The sequence below is a fragment of the Pangasianodon hypophthalmus genome, chromosome 27 (genome assembly GCF_027358585.1).
Source record: "Pangasianodon hypophthalmus isolate fPanHyp1 chromosome 27, fPanHyp1.pri, whole genome shotgun sequence".
Taxonomy (NCBI): domain Eukaryota; kingdom Metazoa; phylum Chordata; class Actinopteri; order Siluriformes; family Pangasiidae; genus Pangasianodon; species Pangasianodon hypophthalmus.
In genome coordinates this window covers 9,265,951-9,285,793 of record NC_069736.1, presented here as the reverse complement: position 1 = coordinate 9,285,793, position 19,843 = coordinate 9,265,951, and the positions used below count along the sequence as shown (strand labels likewise).

General features: G+C 40.2%; 1 protein-coding gene and 1 long non-coding RNA gene across 3 annotated transcripts in view; both read right to left on the bottom strand.

Annotated features, from left to right (window-relative positions):
* The window catches only part of usp2b (ubiquitin specific peptidase 2b), a 45,530-nt gene that overhangs the window by 8,832 nt on the left and 16,855 nt on the right, over positions 1–19,843 (bottom strand). Inside the window, exon 1 of one of the 2 annotated variants that reach the window (XM_026921945.3) lies at positions 1,475–1,904. The exons of the other annotated variant lie outside the window; for it this stretch is intronic. Within the exon in view, the coding sequence (XP_026777746.1) occupies positions 1,475–1,633 (159 nt within the window). The 5' untranslated portion in view covers positions 1,634–1,904. Of the gene's footprint in view, positions 1–1,474; positions 1,905–19,843 lie in introns of those variants that run through there. 2 annotated transcript variants of the gene reach the window in all.
* On the bottom strand, positions 11,458–13,305 carry LOC128317602 (uncharacterized). Its single transcript, XR_008301120.1, has 2 exons — positions 12,278–13,305; positions 11,458–12,103 (listed from the first exon to the last, which is right to left on the bottom strand). It is a non-coding gene; the product is annotated as an uncharacterized LOC128317602 (long non-coding RNA).

The window sequence follows — 19,843 nt, the reverse complement described above, 5'->3', positions numbered from 1 at the left end:
AGAGGATGCTTTTGTATGAACATGCACAATGCCTCAGTGTGCAGAAAGAGTTCTGTATCTAAAGAAAGGCCCTGACTAATAACACACATTCCTCCAGAAGTGAGCCTCTCAGCTGCCCACCGAATCATCCGGATTATGTAACAGCATGCTCTCCTCGTTTCAGGAACACGGGAACAAAGCTCAGGCTTTTATGTGAAATTAAATGCTTTTTATAACTACAGCAAAGGCAAGTCAGGTTATTGCCAGCCAGCATGCTGATAAGACTTCCCAAATCAAAGATCAAACATGTTCAAGCAAGGCCTGGTGATTTCTGCAATGTGAGTGTGCACAGACAAAGTCAAACCCACGATGCAATGCCAACTGGACTGACCTTCACATCTAATGCATGTTTGGTAAGGATGTTATCTGATATGGAACACAGCACATGATGTGCTATTCACAGTGAAATATTTCCATGGACATTTCATTTCATTAAGCATTCTCTAAGTACAAACAGTCATCTCCCGAAGAGTCCTGGTCCTTTAAATCGCATTTTGGTACAGACAATGTCAGTGTACCCTCAAGAGTACAACAGTTGTCCTTATGTCCCTTAATGACGTTCCCTACAATTATGTTCCACTAACCGAAAGTAAAAATGATGTACTATTTAGGGAAGTGTTTGCACCTTAAAATCCCAGTTTAGTACTTTTCTTTCTGACAGAGTCTGTACAGCAAATGTACAGTGTTAGTATAGAGCTACTTAGGCATTTAAGCTATTGAATGCTTGTTTAAGGTGCATGCCTCTTCTTTTTCCAGTGATAAGGTTACTTTTTCTGCTTCTGTTAAACATCGTAATAGCTCCCACACACCTACACTGTCAGAAAAAAAAAAGGAATATACAGGTATATTTTTGCTCCCCACAAAATAGATGTATGGTCAAAGGTACAATAGGGGTCCTTAGAGATAAATTGTGTACTTTAACATCTCATATAATGATGAAGCTAATATTAGGCTGCCTGAGTGGCAATGTGGAAAGTTTCTTGGGCATTTTACAGGTACACTAGATCCTGATACACATGACAGCCCTTGTTGGTAAGAGTTTAGACCTAAGCTACAGGTTACAATTTGTATGAGTGTATAAGTGATCTATAGAGAGTATGTATTAGGGATTTAGGCTCAGTTTGCGCAGTACGCGCGTGTGCACAAAGCCCAAGCAGCTCAGCATTACGCACAGGAGATGCACAAGCATCCACACAGCACTACACTGCACTCACTCTGCGCACTCCTGTAGGCAGACGCGCAATGCATTAGTGCTTTCAGGATACAGCATTTTTTTTTTTTCAGCTATGGGATATGTGTGGTGTTTCTCACGCCAGGTGCTTTGAGGACATCTGTGGACACCCTGAACACGTTTTACGCACTTCAACTGCAAAACAAACGAGGCTGGACTACAGAAAGCGCAGGGTGAAGGACAGATTGGTGAATTGTCTCTTACCTTCGCCTGGTTAATGAGGAGTCCGACGAACGTGGAGACCAGCATGGAGCGCGACACGGACGCGCTTTTCCTGCGCGCCTCCGCTTTGCTGAAGGGGAAAACGGACGCCGGCGGCTCCTCGAGCACCGTCACCGTGTACGACTGCCGCAGGCTGGGCATGCTGACGACAACACAGACCTTCTACACCAGCTAAACCTGTGAGTTTCTACGCGATCGACTCCGCTGTCAAGCGACGCTGTTGCTCTAGAGTAACCTATCTTCTCTTCTCTTCGCTCTTTTACGCTCCTGAGCTTACATCGCCAGTGTCCTTGAGCTCGACTTGTAGCGAATGTGCAATGCATTCACAAATAAATAGTAAATAAATAAGACAGATGTAGAAAAGATGTGGAGTCCGCTTCCTTCGGAGCGGTAGAGGACTAATGGACAAGTCGGTGCGCTGCGTTTTAGTTTTTACTCGGCGCGCGGACACGCCCCCTGGACACAGACGTCACACTGTTGTCTTGACGTCAGCAGGCGGGGGACGAGCCGAGACCTTCTCGCGTTTGTCTTCCAGTGACGGTGCTCGGTTTTTTTATTCACCCGCTCGTCCGATGCTGTCCCTCTCCATGATCTCATATGAGCCCGGGGTTGTTCTGTGAAGTGTCTCTAATGCAGCACTAGTGTGGAGTGATTTCTCTGCGCTAATGAACCTGATTTAATTCATCACTTAATGAGCGGTTATGTTACAGCAGGAAAATCACCAATCTAAATCTAAGCCTCCAGCAGCACATTCCAGCTGTTTGTGCTCTTAATGCAGGTGTCATGTGAAACTGGGAATAAATAAATCGCCAATGAAATAATGGTATAATGTGTGGTATAAAAAAAAAAAAAAAAAGCTTAAGCTTTCCTGGGAAGCATAAAGATAAAGTGTAGGGATGATAGATTAACCAGTCTGTTATCATTAGGCAATAAAAAAAGGAAAAAATCTCCAACAGCCCATCTCGGTGAAGTCGAGTATCTTCAGTGGCATTTCTCCAAGGCCCGAGTTCGGTATACATTAAACAAAATCAAGGTGTCTGATTAGTTTTTAGCTGTTTTCCCATTTTTCCATCTTTCGTTCATTCATCTGACTTTATCCTCATCAGGGTCACGGTGTATCCTAAGCCTATCCTGGGAACCCTGAGTGCAAGGCAGTCCAACGCAGAGGTCCAACGCAGAGGTCCAACGCAGAGGTCCAAAGCTGCACACACACCTTCAAGAAACCTGACACATTGCAAGCTGCACATGGGTCCACAGGGCCACAACGCTGTCACAGTGGTGGACATCAGTGATGTGTGAGGGCCTCATGGGCTGTCCATCAGCAAGTTGTGTACATCAAAATGTGACAGAGCAGACGCAGATGGCACAAGACAAAAACAAGAATTTTGAAGACTGGTAACAGAAATACCAGGCAAGAAATCAGTGCAAATGCTGCAAACGATGTCGATTGTTCAGACTATGTGCCCATTCCATCATCCTATAACCTTCTACTCCATGATCATTAGTGAGCATATCTAATTCACAGTTCACAAGCAATTCTTGTCTGTCCATCATAAATGAACTAGAAAAGCACATGAAAAGTCGATAATATGGAATAAAATAATACGAGGCCATGCCATTTCCCAGCAAAAGACCTAAAGTATGAAGACATATTTTATGATATTAAACACAATCTTACCCACGCAGCTTACAGTAATTCTTTTTTTTATTGCAACCATGACTCTCGGCCAAGAAACCTGTCTTAGAGCATCACAATCTTTTGCATCACTGTTAGCGAGGCTCTTACATGTGCACTGGGAATGAGTGTGAGTCAGTAAACAACTAACCTCTGCTTGCATTTCTACCTCCACAGCTTCTTAGACACTGTTACTGTCAGGCATGTGTGTTCACTGCTCCTTCGTAGCAGGAATTCAGAATTAATGACTCTGCTCCGTGTGCCTAGAGCAGAAGGTTCATTACGTTTAGCTCTTTCACCACATGGATGAGTTGCGCCGCCTTTGTCAGGGACAGTTGAAAAGGTAATTATGCACCCATCAGGAACAGGCTTACACCTTCTGTTCCTCCAGCTGTGTGGGCAGACATCAGTCTCAGGTATTTTAGATACCCAGAAGTGCATCTGTTGCATGTGTACTCTTTGTACGCAACAAAAAATAAAGGGTTATATCCTTTACTAAGCATTTGTGTTCTGCTAAATGGTGACTAGAAAGATGCAAAAGACCTAAAGCTGCCCTCAGATGACACTGTTACATCATTTTAAAGGAACACTCCACCATTTTTTAACCTAATTTTTATCCACTGCATCTGTATGTGTGTTTACGACAGACCATAACCTCAGCACAAAATTCATGAAAACATTCAACAAAAATACATAATTCACATAAAAGTTTATTGATTGAGTTCAATACCTGCTCTTAGACTCCCAATATAAAAGCATTTCTAAATTACTAAATCATGTCACAGCTGTGTCAGTGTATGTACATTACAAAAACTGCTTGTTTGATCCAAGAATTCTTCCTTCATTTTCCCTTTCAGAAGCTTTAGTGAGCTGGCCAGCTTTGTGTGAATAAATGCATTCACTTACAAAACATCACTCGGGATTAAGCTTATATAAGGCCTGTTTGAAGCTAATGATTCTGACCATTCTTTTCCTCATCAGCGATGGATGTGACAAAATACAGCTCTGCCATGACTAAGCAGTGTAAGAGAAAAAGACACAAAGAGAGAGAGAGATTGAGAGACATGGAAACAAAGACCTGTGCTTTGACACTGAAGAGCTGAGTACACTAAATGCAGACAAAATCACGTAGGCACTTGTTAACTGTCTCTGTGTAACAGTTACATTCTGCAGGGCTGCGCAAAGAAAAGACCAAGTAGCACCAGCTGCTTCCCTCCCTCTTCCACTCTCTCCATTTCTCACAGGGTGTAATGACCCTTTGAAGCAGAACAAACACAAGATACAAAACACAACTCTGCAGCGATCTTAGCCTGAGTTCATCAAACACGCAGCAGGCCAATGACAAGTGGACTACGACTGAGCATATTTATCCCTGTGTTTGGCCTTGATGCAGGTTTGGAGCTGCAGAACAAAGCACCCGGTTTTATAGCCTTCCACACATCTTTCTGCATCCCTCTATTAAACACTGACCTCTTCAAAATAATTCAATCATTCATCTTCAGTAACAGTTTTATCCTGGTCACAAGCACTTTAACACTGGGCCCAAAGCAGGAATACACCCTGTATGGGACAGCATTCATATGAAGGGGTAATTCAGAGTAACTAATCCACCTACAGGCATTTTTGGGAGGTGGGAGGAAACTGTAGAACCTGGAGGAAACCCACACAGATATGATAAGAACATGTGGAACTCTGCACAGACAGTAACCTGAGGTCAGAATCAAACCAGTGACTCTGGAGCTGTGTAACTTGCTGCACCACTGTGCCGCCTCCTTAAATATAAAGTGGAACAAAAATCGTAATGTATTTTTATTCCATAATGTGCTATGTTTCCTGTGCATGGCTGGATTTTTGGAATTTGACTGGATTGTGAAAAATGGGCGTTCCAAAATGAACACGGAGTCTAACCTGGTCTCCTGCAACACATTATATAATTAGGCGAAAATCTCAGCATTTCAATTAAAGATTGTGTAAACAAGTATCTTTTAAAATACTGATACTGATACATCATGCATAGAATGACCAGGGACACAAACTAACAAGGTAATAAAAAGTCAGTCTGAACTATCTGTAAGATAAAAGAGACACTGTGGAAAGTAGATAAGAAAGTGCTAATTTTGGAATTTCGGCAGGTTAAGTAGTCAATATTGTGTCTGCTTCATTGTACAATTTTCACAAATATTATGTTCACATCACAAAGTCTACAATGGTCAAATTAGGGTGAAATCAACCCTAACATTAGGCTAAAACATTTTACTGCTTCTACTGCTTATCAGGTTTGTAATTTCAATGATCAGTCATAAAGAGGAACAACGTAGTTTCCAGAGAAACAATGAACTTTAATGGAATGGGTACTGGTTTTGCAGTACTAGCAGTACTGGTTTTGCACGAGCTTTGTTTTCACTCTACAGAGCAAATGGCCAATAACTAATTGTAACAAACTTCACGAATGGGCAAGGAGAAGGCGGGAACCGAGTGAACTCAAACGCAATGTTTTAATAATAAAAAGAACTCAGACATAACAGAAACCACAAACGTAAGGCAAACATAAAGCTCGCGTGCGTCTCTCTCTCCCTCAGGCGTTTCCAGCCGCTCCTTTATTACTCTCTCGCACTGATTAGACAACTCAGTGCCAGGCGTGCATCCTCACAACCTGGCCACTCCTTCCTCCTCATCACAATAATGTTTTATACTTGCTTCATATATTTACAGGCAGGATTTTTTCTAGTTATAGCTGAATAGTTGAAGCTATTCAACGCCATCATCATCCATAATTTTTGAATGGTGGCATCGTCAGAAACATAAGGCGGTGGTGGTTAAGGCTCTGGGATACTGACCTGGGTTACTGGGGTTCAAGCCCCAGCACTGCCAAGCTGCCACTGTTGGGCCCTTGAGCAAGGCCCTTAACTACATCTGCTCCAGGGGCGATGTATCATGGCTGACCCTGCGCTCTGACCCCAGGGTTCTAGCAAGCTGGGATATGCGAAAACTACTCCATCTCACTGGCTGTGTACTCGTACTCCGCACAATGACAATAGAGTTGAATCTAATCTAATCTCCAAAACCAACCTTGTACTTAATAATTGACAAAGTCGGGTTGAGTCTCATTTGGCTTCCTTTTAACTAAAGCCCAGTACATAAGGTGTAATATAATGGCATTCTATCACCTACCTAATGTATTACCCACTCAGTACAATACTATTTAAGATCATGCCAAGGTGAACATGATTTCGTTAAGGAAGTAAAATGAAGCATTGATGAAGCAAATGAGGAAAAAATGTTGAAAATTTTGAAACACTGACCATATTCAGCTGTAGTCAACCATTAAACCTTAAAGGTGGACTTTTAGTGCATATTTTTTTACACACAGATAGCTAATGATACAAAGTCCTCATTAAAATGGGTAACAAAAGAAGAGCAAGTTCAATATTTTCAATATTTTGTTCATTTACAAAATACTAGTTTTGGAGTGAACTTTAAAGGGCTTAGGTAACATTAGACAGCTAAGCTTAAAAAAAAAAACACTGCATGCTCATGTAGGCCTGAATGGTTGATTGCAGCTAAATATGGCACATGTTACATATTTTCAGTCTGAAATCTGGCTGCAACGAATATTAAAGTACTTACAACTGGGAGGAATCACAAAACTCAACAAGGGCTTTAAAAAGATGATGAATCACTGGAAAGGGGAATGAGATGGCACCACATACTTATTATTCTCAGGTTGGCAGCAGAAAGGACCCAAATAACATCTGGCTTGTGGTGGTACATTTCCACTGATGGATAGAGAGCGCAACAGGCGGAGCAACAGATGGGCTCAAGTCAATAGTTTGTACACCTACAAAGTGACTAATATGGTAGATTTAACTAATAAAAAGGCCAATCAGTGATAATAATGTACTAACAATGTAATAATCTTCTTGTACATGTAGGTGTACAGAAATACTGCAGATGAACCATGCAGGTGGGGATGATGTGTGGGCTGCTTCGTTCATTCAGAAGAGAGTAAATGTGAGAAAGCAGTGGATGCTGTATTTAGGCGTAAATTGAAACAGTGTGCCTTCACCTCGACGCTGCCAGCATACACACACGCACGCATACACGCACACGCTGAGAGAGAAAGGGAGATGTATCGTGTATGCATGTGCGCGACAAGCTTAATCTATTATAAGCTGCAGCACAGACGGAGTGATGTCACCAAGACCACTGCAGTGACTCAGTCTGGACCCGCCAGTCAAAAATAGAAACACAACATTGCACTGACCTCTAAACGATTCCACAGTAGCTCACGGCGCACGCGCTGCAACAACACTCACACAAACATCACAGTGACGTAAATTACTCGTCATGGATGCACAGCAGCCTACAGATGTGCAACAAACAACACGAAGCATCACATTGAATTTATAGCCACATTCCTCATAACCATGGTGCACACATCTGAAAACAACATTCACATACTCATGCATGTCACATGACTACCTTGTGATGAAGAGCGTTTCACTATAAGCCCTCATCCTGCCAAGAACCGTGTTCACTGCAATATCAGCAGACTTCCTATGTCTGTGCTAAGATTGCCAGCTGATATTTTTTAGGCAACTAAAACCTTCCAGAAATTATAAGTAAAATAATCAATCAGTCAAAGTCAAATAATGAGGAGGTCAGTGGTAATGCTGTTTTATTAAAAAAAACTATGCTGTATTTCATTAAATTTCCAGGGAACATAGTGTGAAATATTTAAATGTTTGTCTTATACCAAACATGAGTACTATATTAAACATCCAGTGTAAATAAAAAAGCAAGACTGAAATATAATAACACTCATCAAACACCAGCAAAATATGCTCATCAGGCTGATTTCTAAATTGTCAGGTATAGGTAGGTTTTTGTCCTGACTGGCTAAATGTTGGTGGTCCACATCATTTGTTTTTCCTTTCATTTCAGAAGCAGGGGTGCGACAGAGTTTCTCCTCTGAGCAGATATCTTATTTTAGCTGCCTGAATGTGAGGACAGCTTTGAGTGTTCTGACTCACCTTTAAATAGATCAGAATTTGGGGTTCTAATGCTTCACAGCTAAGAGCAATAACGTTTCTTGGACGAACATGGCCACTTGAACAATATAAAAATGATGTAAAAAATGATTTCCTGTAATATCATCATTAGAGAATTCAGACCTTTGGCTTGAATTAACATGTATCTGTCACTAATAAAATTAATTAGTGTACTTAAATTGACTCACTGTAGAATAACCGTTTATTTTTAACAAACCTCTCCAATGTAATATTGCCATCCAAGACAGTCTTGTCCATAAATTTAATCAATATGAAAGTCAACAGCATCTGGGCTAAATGATCCAGTAATCATACAGCTATCTGCTGCAAACTACAGCTCTGTATTATGCATGACATAATGGGTGTCAGAGGCCAGCTGAGTGTCACAGGACTCCTGATGAGTGCTGAGGGTTTGACGCAATGTCAGATCAGATCAAAATTATTGGAATGCACACACACACACACACACACACACACACACACATTTATATTAACATCCTTGTGAGGACAACCCATTGACATACAGTGGATTTTGAAAGTATTCAAACATTTAAGTTTTTCACACATTATTGTGTTACAGATTTAACTGAAACACTTCTGAGTAAAAAGCATATGACAGGCACTTACAGGCCTCTGAGAGCATGAGGAAAGATTCTCTGGTCTAATGAGACAAAAGCACAGAGCGCAATGTCTGGCAAAAACCGGACTTACCAACTGGCTAATACCACCCCTATGATGAAGCTTGGTGGTGGCAGCATCTTGCTATGCGGTGCTTCTCGGTGGCAGGGAAACTGGTCAGTATTGAGGGAAGGATGAATGCAGCCAAATATAGAGAGGTCCTTGAAGAAAACCTGATCCAGAGTGCTCAGGCTGGGGTTGCTTCGGGACGAGTCCCTAAATGGCCTTGAATGACCCAGTCAGACTTGAACCCCACAGAACATCTTGCTGAGAGACCTGAAGATGGCAGTTCACAGACTCTCTCCATCCAATCTGATTGAACTTGAGACAATCTGCCAGGAAGAATGGGAGAAACTGCCCCAATCCAGATGTGTAAAGCTCATAGAGACTTACCCAAGAAGATTCAAAGCTGTAATTGTTGTCAAAATTTGCAAAAATTATAAAAAATTATATATATATATATATATATACATATATATATATATATATATATATATATATATATATATATATATATATATATCAAAAAACTTGTTTTTGCTTTGTCATTATGGATTATTGTATGTAGATTAATGGGCAAAAAAGTCAATTTAATCAATTTTAGATTAAATCTATAATACAGTAAACTGTAAAATGTGAAGGGGTCTGATTACTTTCCAGCCCCATTGTAATTATTAATGCAGCTAATGGATGCTTTAACACACACATGCACACACACACATACAGAAGGCACATTAATTGGTTATAAGCACTCAAATACAAAGAAACTTGCGTCAGCAGTCATGAAGCTTCCTCTGAGTGTTTGCCCAACAGCACTCTTATTATTTTCACTGTATACTCCAGTATTTTGTATTTGCAATGATGCAATAACCCTCTGGCTCAAATTACTGACTGTCTGACTCAGTTTTAGGATTGCTTCTTTAAATTTTGACTGGAGCTACAACGCTACTGTAGCTAGCAAGTAATTGAAGCTTAAAACTGTTCATTTAACATTATTAAACATAATATTAGCCTCAAACCATGTTCAGTTTTTCAGCCTCTCAAACAGACTTGCTTATGCGTTTTCTGACACTCACTGTCATCTGTTAACTAAAAAAAATAGACAAAAAGATGTCTCAGAGCTAAAAAAAACAGTAATAGTGGGAGAATGTTCTTAATCTACTGAATTCCAAGAAGTCACTCCCAAAGAGCATGACCAAATGAAATGACCAAACTGATTTCCTCTTGGAGGGATGTGTAATAAGTTACTTCACACATTCTGTTTTGTTAATGTGTGTTTCAGCACATTTTCAAGGGTCTATTTCACTTTAACCCATCAGTTTCCATACCGGCTCTTAAAAGATCCAGGAATAACGTAAAGCCCAGAAGCAGATGCCTAACTGAATCAAGGTTAATTCTACAAAACTTGTGGAAACTGTAGACTGTAATCCAGTGAAGATAAAGACATGTCATAGTTGAAAAATGACTCCCTGGTAGTATAGTGGTTAGGATTCCGTGCTCCTATCGCTGCAGACCAGGGGTCTCATTTATCAAAGTATGTGTAAAACAAGTACTAAATCTGTGAGTAAGAGCCGCCTGTACGCACAAGAAAATTGGTATTTATCACACATGCGTACGCACAGCTGTACACAATGGCCATTGATAAATCCCACAATCTGAATTGATGTGCTTGTACACGGCCACAGTCATCTGCATAGAGAAATGCCCTCAAATCACCATATACAGTAAACAACTTCCCTTTAAAAAGCACTGTAGACTGCTCAACGTCTTTGGATTAAAAAAAATCTTTTGAAGAGATATAAGGCATCCTACATGTTGTACTGAGTAATAGGAGGGCATTGTATGATTATTATTATCATTTTAAAAAAAAATCTGAATGTAATGGAATGGCATCATTTTTTTAATAGAAAACATAACAGTGCCTTTCCCTAGCACTGTCTTCAAGACCAAGAACAAATCCATGATGCTCCTATTTTCCATGCATTATGAAAATATACATACGTTTTTGGATAGATTAGTTATATAGTTCACATTTTTAAACTAGTTTTGTCTTCAAAGCAGGACCAGGCCCATGACTCACCAGGTCACAAGTCTGTGTGTCCTTTGCTCTACTAGGAGGTCAGATGATGACAAAGTTCCTCAAGGTCTGCTGTGTTCAAGACAGTTCTGAGAAAGCAAAACTCACAGTGTTTGTAATCTGACCTGCTCTGTGGCTTAATCAAAGTGCAGATCTGACAGCTGAGACGTCATGCACTCATTAGAGCAAAGAGACAGAGAGATACGCTTAAAGAAAGACAAGTAGAAAGAGAATTAATGGAGCACATGCAAACCCCTCAAGAAAAGTAATGCGAGCGCAAACTTTTGGTAAATAGCTGTAGTGTGCTGTGTCGGTATGCTAAAGGCATAGTTAGGATAAGCTTGCATAGACAGATACTGAACGGTTATTGAGTGTTTGAGTGTCTGGAATTCTTAAGCTTTACAAAGTCTGCATTTTTTCCACACTTTTATCTCAAGCCATAAAGGCAAGTGGGAAAAGACAGCATTGCCTACAACACTTAATATCTGTAATATGCTTATTTTATTACACTGTCCACTGTCCAAATTTAATTTACAATGATTCATACTACAGCAGTAATTCAAATGATATGTTTATATTAAAGTGCTCATTTTAATACGTTATCATTTCTGTAGTAATCCAGTAATTCAGTAGTAACTAATTCACAGGGACTTATATAGCAGAGGCCCCACATAATCTAAGCCTAATAAGAAAAAAAAAAAAAAAAGTCAATAGTCTGTAATTTTTCTGCTACAGCGAAGTCGCTTGGTATTTTTTCCAATCTTCAGCTGTCCAGTTTTGGTGAGCGTGTGCCCGCTGTAGCCTCAGATTCCCGTTCTTTTCGGACAGTAGTGGAATCTGATGTGGTATTCTGCTGTTGTAGCCCATCCACCTCAAGTTCTGATGTGCTGTGCATTCTGAGATGCTTTTCTGCTCACCGTGGTGATACAGAGTGGTTATCTGAGTTATCATAGCCTTCGTGTCAACCAGTATGGCCATTCTCATCTGACCTCTCTTGACAATAAGGCATTTTTGCCACCAGACCTTTTTTTTTTTTTTTTGCACCCTTTTGTGTAATCTCTACAGACTGTTGTGTGTAAAAATACCAGGAGATCAGCAGTTTCTCCTTGTATAATTTGCATATAAACATTCTGAAAATATAAAAAATAAATATGACAGGATTTAGAGGCACTGAAATGACAGATATATACTGTTAACATTTTCAAACCAACTATTTCACAAATTTCATGAGTAATTATTTGAATTCTGGCAGTGTGGTTGGATTTTCTTTCAAATATTTCATTAGAAATGTCGATTTCAACAACCTTCTCGGGAGCAACAGCTACTGATATGGCAAAAGGCTTCTTGGTATGTTAGTGGAGAAGTCCTTGATGATTTCCTCAGGTAGCTGATAAGCTCACAAAGCTCCCAGAAGAAGCAGGCTGAGTGTCAAACTCTCTCAAGTTCCAAGAAAGCCCTATGCTGGACAAACCAAATTACCAACTTTTCCACACAATTTAAACATTCCAGAGCTACATGCCACACACACACACCGAGCCTGAGACTGAATTAGCTTGTATATAAGCTGGAACATTTCTAGAGGCATCATGGATTAATGTACTTGCATACATTCCCACACAGTCACACTCTCACACAGTGCAGAATTAAACAGTAACTTTTCACAGTAGAGTTGCCAAAGGAAATCCTCAGGTACTTTGGCCTCAGCTGCGCTGGTAAAAGTCCAACTGCAAGCTGTGCACTCTTACGTAATAGCAAAGATTCATTCAGGAGACCATGATACATAATGATACACCATTGTACTCCAGTGCGTATGCAATAAGTTTAATGTATTGTGTGTATGTGTGTGTGTGTGTGTGTGTGTGTGTCTGTGTGTCGGGGGGTGCATGTGGAAGAACACCGTTGTTAAAGAAGAAAGCAAGTGACCGAAGCCGGGTTGGTGATTTTCCACTGTAACCTTATAGGGATAGTGAAGACTGTAGCCAGTAAAAGGGTCTGTCTGTTCCTTTAGGGATGTGATAAAGGCTCTTTATCCATGTTCAGGACACTGTCTCCCTGATTCATTAAAAGCTTTCAGAATGTCCTGCACTTTTCACAGCATGGAAACGCAATTACTTCATTCTACCAAATATGGCTTTTTCCCACTGAACATTCCAAAACAAGCTCTCACCCAAACAGAATCCAACTTGGGGTTCTGGTTTATTTTTCACTAACTTTTGTAATGATCATAGCAATGACAGAAAAACATCTGCATCATCATCAGAAAAGATTTACAAATTTTGTGCCAGTAGTGACCCCGAACAAACTTCTATGCCAAAATTTAAATGACTTAACTGATTACTAACCCTAACCCTATGTAAATATGACAAAATGAAAATAACATTGCAAAGATGTTATCAAAAACCTTAGTGAAGTCGCACCGATAATCAGAAAATAAACAATCATAAGCAATCATAAGCAATCAGCAACAAACAGTTCTGCTAGCCCCACCTCCAAGTGTCATTTGTACCTATTAAGCAGGTACTCTAGACCATGTAACTACAACTTTTGTTAGAGGACTAGTGGCCAACAAAAAAATCTGTAGTTTCTGTGTTTTAGTTCCAGTTTTCCCAGCTTCAGTGCCAGAAGATCTAGCACTTAATATTTCAAAGAAGGAAACCACAGATTTTTCCAGTCTGGTTGTAACTTGTGGTTTGAGGCCGGATACAAGTGTGTAAACTCAATACGCAGTTCATTTGGGCTTTTCCAGAAACTGTAGTCATAGTGAGGTTGTAGCGGGGGGTGAAAACACAGACAGACAAGGTTAACTTACGGCAATTCAAACTCATAAGTGAACCAGACTGGCAAAAGCCCAAACCAGAAAACACAATGACACTAGGAAGAAGAAACAAAGGAAAACAAGGCTCAGAATTAAGACAAACTGACAACAAGCAACATAGAGGGTGTATACAAACAAACTATTTAGGAGGGAAACAGCAAATTGGTGTCATTTCACAATGATTGTGTCATCATATCCGGTAATTAATAGTAGCACGCTGGTTGCCATTTTGTCCATTTTAGCTAGCTATATTTTTTCACAATTAGCTAGCCAGCTATTTGAACACAGCACCAATAAACTAGGCAGTGAGTGTTAGCAACACTCAGGACAAGTCTGTTACTTTATAGTATTTCTAACACACACACATACAGTGATGTATACACAATGTATGGCCAAAAGTTTGTGGATGCCTGACCATCACACCCATATGTGGTCCTTCCCCAAACTGTTACAAATTACAAACATTACAAATTCCATTCACTGGAACTAAGGGGCCCAAACCTATTCCAGCATAACAAGGCCCCTGAGCACAAATTGAGGTCCAAGAAGACATGGTTGCAGTGGAAGAACTCAAGTGGCCTGCACAGAACCCTGACCTCAACCTTTGGGATGAACTGGAACGCCGACTGTGCCGCAGGGCTTCTTGCCCGACATCAGTGCCTGACCTCACAAATGCTTATTTGGCTGAATGGGCAAATGCCCAAAGCCACACTCCAAAATCTAGTGGAAAGTACAGTATCTAGTGGAAAGTACAGAATTATGCTTGAATTATTTGTGCATTTAAGGATGGTGCAGTGATTTGAAACATTACTACAAAACACATAAGCGTGAAAAAAGGTCCATTAACTATCCAAACAACAAGAACAGGAAGCAAAGACCACAAGGAATGTGAAAGCCCAGAAACAACAAAAGGGTAGAAAATGTACGGTGTGTGGAGCATGATGGGAACAGCATTGGGAGAGATGTGATAGTGGAACATGTTAAGGACAGAACTGAAGGAGTTGTGATAGTGGTTAAGCTGCAAGAATAATGGTTTATAGTATGTATTTAGGTACAAACATAACCATTCCTATTGCTTATTTAAAGAAATTAGAAGTATGAAATAAGACCAAATATGACACTGAGGACTTAAGGTGGAGTTGTGGTTATTATAGAGATTATAGAGAACAGTGTGTTAGAAAAGTAGAGAGGGACAGAGAGTGAAACAGACTGTCCTCTTGACATCAGTCTTAAAAAACATAAACACATACTGAATCAGAGAGAGCCGGACACAGTGCTGTGTGTGAGGTTAAAGTTCTGTGCTAGGAAATGAATGGTTGTTACTTTAAATCCATAGTGTTGGGATTTAAAGTGAGATCCATTGTTAGGTTCCACCGCTGGGTTCTTGAACAAGGCCATTAATCCTCAACCTGCCAACTGCGCTTAGATAAAAGTGGCTAAAAATGTAAATAAAATAGTCATGCCTGTCATCTGTGATGAACCCTGGTGATGTGTCATCAATTACATCATCTCCGTATTTGCCATAATTTCCACCCTTTCCGCCCTTATCCTAAAACCACTTCTGTAACATGTACAGGAACACTGCACAGGAACACTGTGTTCGTGACAACAACCGGAGTGACTAGCATCACCAAAAATAGGGGTTACAACAGGAAAACACATCCTTAGTGTTTTGTGTATTGTTCCAAATCATTCATTCATTGCGACACCTTTACTTCCGCATGCCAAATATGGTATTATCCTGACAGTTAACCCAAAAGTAAATGCAATCATGAGAAATTTCCTGGTCTGCCATTATTTCTGAAAAAATACAAAGGTTACTAGATGCAAACTGGTAATGTGATCTATGCTTCTTAAGGTTTAGCGGGGTAAACGTAGCCATACAATGGAAAATGCAGTCAAATTGAGAGAAGAACAGAGTGAGAAGAACAGCACGATACTTCTATTCCTTGCTATTCCACATGTTAAATATATATCTAATAGAGATGTCACAATTACTAGGCACATTATGGCCTAATCACAATATATTTCAGTGTTGTCAAAGACATACCGACACTTTTACAGTGATATTATTATTTAATTGAAATGTTTGCTAAAATTCAGTTATACACCTACATTACATTAAAACCACTGACAGGTGACGTGAATAACATTGATTATCTCGTTACAGTGGCACCTGTCAAGGGGTGGGATATATTAGGCAGTGAGTGAACAGTCACTTCTTGAAGTTGATGTGTTGGAAGCAGGAAAAACAGGCAAGGGTAAGGATCTAAGCAACTTTGAAAAAGGCCAAATAGTGATGGCTAGACAACTGAGTCAGAGCATCTCCAAAACGACAGGTCTTGTGTGGTGTTCCCGGTATGCTGTGGTTAGAACCTACCAAAAGTGGTCCAAGGAAGGACAACCAGTGAACCGGTGACAGGGTCATGGGCGCCCAAGGCTCACTGATGCATGTGGGGAGTGAAGGATAGCCCGTCTTGTCCGATCCCACAGAAGAGCTACTATAGCACAAATTGCTGAAAAAGTTAATGCTGGCTATGATAGAACGGTGACAGAACACACAGTGCGTTGCAGCTTGCTGCATATTGGGCTGCATAACCACAGACCGGTCAGAGTGCCCATGCTGACCCCTATCCACTGCCAAAAGCACCTACAATGGGCAAGAAAGTGGCCTGGTCTGAGGAATCACATTTTCTTTTACATCATGTGGATCACCGGCTGCGTGTGTGTTGCTTACCTGGGGAGGAGATGGCACCAGGATGCACAGTGGGAAGAAGGCAAGCTGGCAGAGGCAGTGTGATGCTCAGGGCAATGTTCTGCTGGGAAACCTTGGGTCCTGGCATTCATGTGGATGTTACTTTGACTCGTACCACCTATCTAAACATTGTTGCAGACCAAGTACACCCCTTCATGGCAACGGTATTCCAATATTCCATTTCCAGGATAATGTGCCACACTGCAAAAATTGTTCAGGAATGGTTCAAGGAACATGACAAAGAGTTCAATGTGTTGACTTGGCCCCCAAATTCCCCAGATCTCAATCCGATTGAGCATCTGTGGGATGTGCTGGACAAACAAGTCTGATACATGGAGGGCCCAACTCGCAACTTACAGGATTTAAAGGATCTGCTGCTCTTTGTGCCAGATACCTCAGCATACCTCCAGAAGTCTTGTGGAGTCCATGCCTCGACGGGTCAGAACTGTTTTGGTGATACAAAAAGGACCTACACAATATTATGCAGGTGGTTTTAATGTTATGGCTGATCGATGTATATTAACTTGGATAGCAAGGTTAATCAACTGTATACAACATTTCCTAAAGGCAGATCGAATAAGTGGATTGCAGTTTTATTCACAAATCCTATGTGTCCTCATTGGAATACTGTCATATTACAGGAAATATTAAGTCTGTACATGTAGCCAGTGGCTCTTATGAATATTGCATAAGAATGCAAGGCTATCACACTCAGAGACCACTTTGCTGACTACAGTTATGCACACAATGCAGATCTACATCTATGGAAACAAGTCAGTCCAAAGGCACCTGCTCCACATACTTTGTGTATCAGCTGATTATTCAAAAATAAAAAGAATGTTGAGATGCTCCCTCAAGGCGTGACTTTGACTTTAATGAACTTAAAGTAAATGTGTGCTCAAATGCTCAAGGTTGTTTTTCAAGTCATATGCTACTCATATGCAGACCATGGCTTCTCAGCTATAGTCCTTTAGTCTTTTACAGTGGGGTTTTTCCCAATGTGCAACACACCTGACCTAAAGGGATCAGCTAATGTAGTGAGTATTAGCAAAGCTTGAAACTGTACCAGATAGTGAATCCCCATGACTGGAGTTGAGAAACACTGGTATAGAGCACTGTAGGTACAAGAGCACCAGAGTGAGGATTTTTACTGACTGACAGAAGGATTCTCATTATTGTCAGGAAAGGACCAGCAACCAAAATAGATAATGATAGTGATTAAAGAGAAGTGATTTTGATTTCACTTTTATGAGGAAATGAATGTAGTACCTAAAAAAAAATATGGTATATGATAGGTTGGTAAAAAGGAGCCATGTGGTTTCAATTTCTGCATGAATTAGAAGCTAATAAGTTATATCACAATGTTTGATATTAATTTCTAAGAACCAAGGGCAGGTCATCTAATATTGACAAAAGCAATTTCAGCATCGTAATTACTGAAGTACAGAAAACCTGGTCACTAATGGAAACAACATCATTATAGTGTTATTAGGAAACACTGCTGTATTCTAAAAAATAATGTCCATTTTCTCAGATTATGAAACTCCAGATTTTAGGAGTCCATGTAAGAGATCAAATTTATGGAGGCCTACTGAGGTCCAACTGCAATATTCAGCGACCTTGATACCTGTACATGTTCATAAAGACCTGCCAAGTTGATGATAAGATTGACATCGGGACAATGATAAGATTAGTATCCGCCCAGCATCATGCAATGAACACGTGCTATATGCCTGTGCAGTGCTGCTGCACAGTACACACAGGTGTCTGTAAAACTGGCATTTCAACTTTAGTAGATGTAGGAATGGTATGGTAGGAATGTAAAGGTAGGAATGTGGGGAATGAAATGAATGGTAGAAATGTGGTGAATACAACAAACTCCTCATCACAAGAGCTGTCAGCCGCTTGACCACCTTGTCACCTTATTCAATCTTAGCCAATCAGAGCCTTCAGAAATTGCCATGGCTCCTATTTGTAAAAAAAAAAACAAAAAACATAATCTGCGTTAAGAGAAATCACAAGACTAGCTTCACATCAGCAGCAGAGGCTGCCTTCTACAAATACCAGAGCAAATTTCTGGCAATGACATAACAGAGACCCACTGACTTAAAGCTCTTTGCTCTAATGGCTTGCCTAATGGACCAGAGGCAGGATGGAGTGATGGAGAATGAAGCCTGTAGCGTGAACTGTTCCAGCAAAGGCCTCTAGCTGAGATGTGGTGATGCCACTGGAGTCATGAATGCCATTATCAATAACGCAGTTATATTTTGAGATCAAGTGAGGCTGAAAAATATATATTTTGGGGCAGTACGGCCACAGGGGGAACTCATTATCATTGACATTACAAGCAATAGGCTGCTTGAAGAATGCACTGCAGTTGCACTTTGGAGAAAAAAAAATATCTTAATAAACCTGAAAATTTCTTAGCATATTTCAGTCCAATGGTCGAAAAATATCCTTGTATATTTGTGTATGCATATTAGGCATGAGACAGAATTTCGTTGTCTCAAATATTATGATACAAAATACTGGCAAAGCGAATTTGCTGCTCATATCGTGCCTCACAATATTTCCATTTAATATTCATTATGAGCTCTACCTACACACTAGGCAGCAGCACCAGAGGTAGTAGCATACAGAGTACGAAGTTTGCAAGAACTTAACAGTCCAAAAAGTTTTGCTAATCAGAAGGAAGCTTAAGGCCCATGTGTCAAGTACAAGGCTCTCATGCCTCATTTCATTTGGCCCACTGAACTTGGAAAAAATAATACTGAAACTGCACTTGATGTAAGTTACACTCATCTAAAACTATTCAGAAGCTAATAAAACTAATTTCGGAGGAATGAGAAAATATACAAAATAAAATCACTATTGTTTTTCTCATCTGTATAATTAAATTGGTAAGTGTGATGCACTCATGCATTTAAGACGGATGTCAGACAGCAGTAGGAGCAGTGATGATATGAATTTATTATTTAATCATTTAAAGCACAATCTGCCTGCAAACAATATGTACAGATCACCATGAGATTACTGTGGACGGTACCACATAGAAGCCATAAGAATGACTGTGGATGTTCTTCCTTGGATAGCCTTAGGACTGCAATTTCTAAGATCAGTTTGCACTCAAGTCTCCTTCACCGAACAGTTAATAATTCAGTTTGATACGATAGACTTAAGAAGTTAAAGCTATAATGAATTCAGAAATGACTCTGATGCTCATACTCATAAGTTGCTCATAAGCTCACAAGTTCCTCTTAACACAATTAGCATAGTATAGTACAGAGTATACAGTTATAG